The 4,583-nt window shown below is 36.5% G+C and overlaps 1 protein-coding gene across 1 annotated transcript; it reads right to left on the reverse strand.

Annotated features, from left to right (window-relative positions):
• Positions 1 to 363: 363 nt before the first annotated feature.
• LOC124291018 (immediate early response 3-interacting protein 1-like) lies at positions 364 to 4,249 on the reverse strand. The gene is made up of 3 exons (XM_046727921.1): positions 4,138 to 4,249; positions 3,043 to 3,138; positions 364 to 2,258 (listed from the first exon to the last, which is right to left on the reverse strand). Exons 1-3 carry the CDS (start codon positions 4,226 to 4,228, stop codon positions 2,203 to 2,205), a joined length of 243 nt encoding a protein of 80 aa, XP_046583877.1. The 5' UTR covers positions 4,229 to 4,249; the 3' UTR covers positions 364 to 2,202.
• Between the last annotated feature and the right edge of the window lie 334 nt (positions 4,250 to 4,583).

Below are 4,583 nucleotides of genomic sequence, written 5' to 3' on the forward strand. Positions count from 1 at the left end.
GGCTTTGTGGTTCTTGTCACTACAATAACTACATCCTGACGCTGCTACATGGCCGAAACAAAGTGAAATTATTTGCTTAAATTGAAAGTTGCAGACAGACAATTTTTCAGGTCCATGAGTCCATATATGTTAGACATATACAGTGAACAACTTAGATGCCAACATAGCAGGGCAAGTTCGGTACAACTTTACTGAAAGCCAAAATTGGTGTGGTTGGCCTTCAACATGAACAAGAACTGGGATCTCAAATCGTGAAATCAGTGCTTTCTTTTGAAACTATTCGTCTGGGTGTTTGTTCCAAGACCACCCATTCACACATCAAGATAAGCACCATTATATCTGAAAACACACCAGACTAATCTGTAATTTATACATTGTTTATTTCCACATGCCTATTACCAGGGAGTTTATAGGGGTTTGACTCGCTGGTATTATAAACAGTAGGTAAACATGGTAAATACAAGTGACAAAGAGTATGGTTTCATGCTGTTTTTCGCCATATTTCAGTATCATCATGACAGGGAACTGGAGAAATTGGGTTCACGCTTTGTTCCCATGGGTGGAGTCGAACCCCGATCTTTGGCATGATGAGCAAACACATTAGCTGATGGGCCACCCACCCCAACACCCAAACAATAAAGAGACTATATGTATAACAATCTCTGAATGACAGATAATGTTAGAACCCACAGTGCATCCAGAGGGATGAACGTTGGGCTCCAAATCTGTAACTGAAAACATCACAGGTACACCTGTCATTTTGAAGGAATAAATAAAATTGAAATGACTCGATGCTCTACCCTTGGAAACTTAATTATCCTGAATCTTGTTGGAACATGCTGCAAGTTCTGGTATGCTCAGCATAGATTCTGTTTTCAAAATGGTACAAATAAAGCACACAACACATATATATGTTACAGCTGACAAGGAAGAATGTATATTACAATGACAAAGTGCACTGTACAATATAAAATAACCAAATTCAATGAAATGAATATATCATAATACCTTATTACAAATCTGAAGAAACTTTTACATATAAATGTGTTTACATAGTTTACTTTTAATTAATGGACATATTTGATATGGTGATGTTTCCTGACTGGATGAAAAACATGCACTTGAAAAACCCAACATCACTGTAGCACCTGCTTTTCTACAAAATCTGCAGTGGATCAGCTGAATTTTTCCAAATGAAACTTTTAACAAGGTTTACATCTAATTCTGCAGCAGATGAACATTCTTTCTAGAGAATAACTACAAAATGAGGAGACACGATGGAAACTGACATGAAATCAGCCGTGAAATGAACATCCATACAGTCTCCTTAGTTTTGAAAATTTCGTCATCAAAACATTTACATTTACACATCATGCAGTTCACATATTGGGCCCACATCTTTGTATTTACAGCACATCAATCACTGTCCTGACATGCTTCACAATCCAACATTTACTTATATGTTCACCTCATGTCAGTATTACAAGCATGGAGGAATAACTATATTTGCCCAGGTATTTCTTCCAATGTATCTTGAACCATATATTGCATTCAGTATTTTCTGAACAATTAGTACATTTTTCTGTGAAATTAAAGAGTTTCAGAATATGCTTGGATTTTTTACATGAAATGGAACTTGCCATTACTTTGCAAGAGATACTTATTTTCAAATCTCAGCAATGAACAAACTGAACCCTTTTACTTGGCACAAAAGAGAACATAACTTTCTGAATTTTAAAATGATGCCACTAGTTTCCTTTCAATGAAAACAATACATCTTTGACATGTTGAAATAATAATGTTGATGAAAATGGCATATTAAATCAATATAGGAAAGCTGCATAACAAAGAAAAAGCACTATCCTATATGGCTCGATTATTTTTCTCCAGTACTGATCAATTCTTCTTGCCAGTCTATTTGCATTCTAACCCAACATTTCTTTATTTTATCCTTGCAGTGTTTCTTCAGCATTTCTGTTTTTCAGAAAAGGCATTCATCAACATGATCAAGATAATACTATCTTTACTTTCTAATGGATTCACCTAAAATCACAAAAAGAAAAGGGATAATTTTATTTGTCATCACAGTCATATGAAAGATGACATGATTTCCGTAAAGGCACACTGATGAACATTCTCATCCAGTACTTGCTGGATATGTGCAAACCAATAGTCACACGTCACCAATGTAACATTCTTCTGTTATCCAAACACAAGCTTTAGTAATATCACAGCTACGTTGATTCCTATTAAAGGTACTGAAAAAAGAGAAAAATACAGACATTCAATGTACTGAAATAACAAGGACTGACATTCTATCTGTTCTAGACTAATCTCTGCACAGGTGTGGGAGACTAAGATTTGCTTACAGCTGTGTTTACAATTTAAGGCAATTTCGGAAACATAATAAAAGAATATTTAAAAAGATTCCTGTAAAACAAGATACTTGGTTGATGTTGTACTATTTGTGTGTCTTACACTTCATGAAACATGACATATCGCAAAGAACCTAAAATAACTTTTAATTATGCATATTTAGTATGTCGTTGTACTCCTTGTTAACCTTTAAAAGCAAGCATATGTATGGTGGTAACCAAAACTAACCCAGAATCATATTAGGGGCTCAATCAATGAATCAGTCTAGCACATGAACTAGCACCATTCAAGCTGTATCATTGCAGCCTGTATGCTGACCCGGCAACCCAATGTTAGGTAGCATGTGCATCGATCAACAAACCTCGGAACAATAACATATCAAGTGAACAACCCAATCCCCATCTTGGCCAAGTCCTGGGACAAACATGACGTACCACATGTACCTGAGTCCTCGGGACACCAGAAATGGGACACACACATTGTAGCCATGTAGGGAATCAAACCCGTATTTTGGCGTGATGAGCGAACACGTTAACCAATAGGCTACCCCACTGCCCCCATTAAGGTAAAAATAAATATTAGTTTGGTAAATTCATGCAAAAGCCTAGTTGCCACTAGCTTTTATCAAACTTGCCCATTTAAAAAAACAACTGTTTTTGGACTTACTCCTCATAACAGTTCTAATTGATCTAATAAGGTTGAGCATTTGTGTCTTCATTCCAGGCTCCTCTCCAAATCCTCGCTGGTCAGCACCCCATCCAACTGGAACATATAAATATTTTAACACTTGTGATTAATTCATATTGACCTTATGAAGTGAATGTTTACCATACTATCTACTTGCCTATCCTCTCATAAACTGTCTTAGAACAGTTAAGATGACATTGGTGATCTATCGAGGGATAGCTGATTGGGTGGTACTTAAGCTGGGTGTCCATGAAAGAACTACAGTCGTAATATTTTAGAGTGTTCTAGAGATGTGTACAAACAGCTTTACTCTTCCTTTCCATCATAACCATGAGAAAAACACCCTTGTAATATCTAAATACGCCACAATTCATTCTAGTGGTTTACGTAATATAATTAGATTCGGGGCGAAAACAACTTGTCCCGCTTATCTTGAACTTACATACTGGTGGCTATGTGTATTCCTGATGGCAGCTAAAACTGCACAATCAATATAGCTGAACCAAACCTGGGTACTCGACGATATTGTCGTAGTTGCTACGAGATTGCTGATGCTGTGTTAATCAATACGCGGCAATTTTTTTTTTACTTTTTGCTGGGGAAATGCATGACACTGTCACAGTTCATTGACTCATATTGGCGACTAAAGGGTAAGACTTCTGCCCGTATCCCCCTAAGTCTTAAGGATGAGGAAGAATTTCTTTGAGAGGCAGTTTCAGAAGTTGGACATGTCTTTCAGTATGTTCAGATACAGTTGAAGAAACATCCTTATCAGATGAGGAATACATATTCAGGTGATATGATTTGACTAGAATGAAATTTAAGGGGGGATACGGGCGGAAGTCTTTCCATACATATTATATTTTGACAAAATGTCACGTTGACATGTTTCAGCTATGATAGCGTTATAATCTGTTGAATATGCAAACTAAACAGATGTCCAGTCGCCAGTTGCTGTTTGTCGTTTTCACTCTTTTTGTTTCACTCCATAAACATACCGACTGACGTGTATTGTACGGCTTTTATGACATTTGTAAAGTACTTTACAACTCACAGATAACGTGAAAAATATACCTTTGGCAAGAAATCGTTCCTCGTGTAAAACACACACTGCATTTAAACATAAAATCACAGCCTCTATCAAACTGTACAACGTGAACGCCATGTTGGCAGCGGAAGTATTCGTCTGCAATGGAGAAATTATTTTGTATTTTGTTTACATTATATTTACAATACATTGTGTATCATTTTAAAGATGTAGATCACATAAATAGTTATTAACGATTATATTTTGTAATAAAAGTTGTACAAATGAGTTTTCTCCGCGTAAATCTAGCAAAAACTCACCGTTTGTATTTATTGTAACGAAGGGCTCCCTCATGTGGCCGTGTTTACGCGCCGTGTTTACGCGTGTCGAGTACATGTTTTGCCTATCGTTTTGCCATGCAACGAGTGTACAACGAAGAAAATGTGTGAAATAGGAGCATTAACGCGATTCAAATTATTTATTAGTGAAATGA

This window comes from Haliotis rubra, unplaced genomic scaffold, assembly GCF_003918875.1.
Source record: "Haliotis rubra isolate DU_JTF1 unplaced genomic scaffold, ASM391887v1 Scf48, whole genome shotgun sequence".
Classification (NCBI taxonomy): domain Eukaryota; kingdom Metazoa; phylum Mollusca; class Gastropoda; order Lepetellida; family Haliotidae; genus Haliotis; species Haliotis rubra.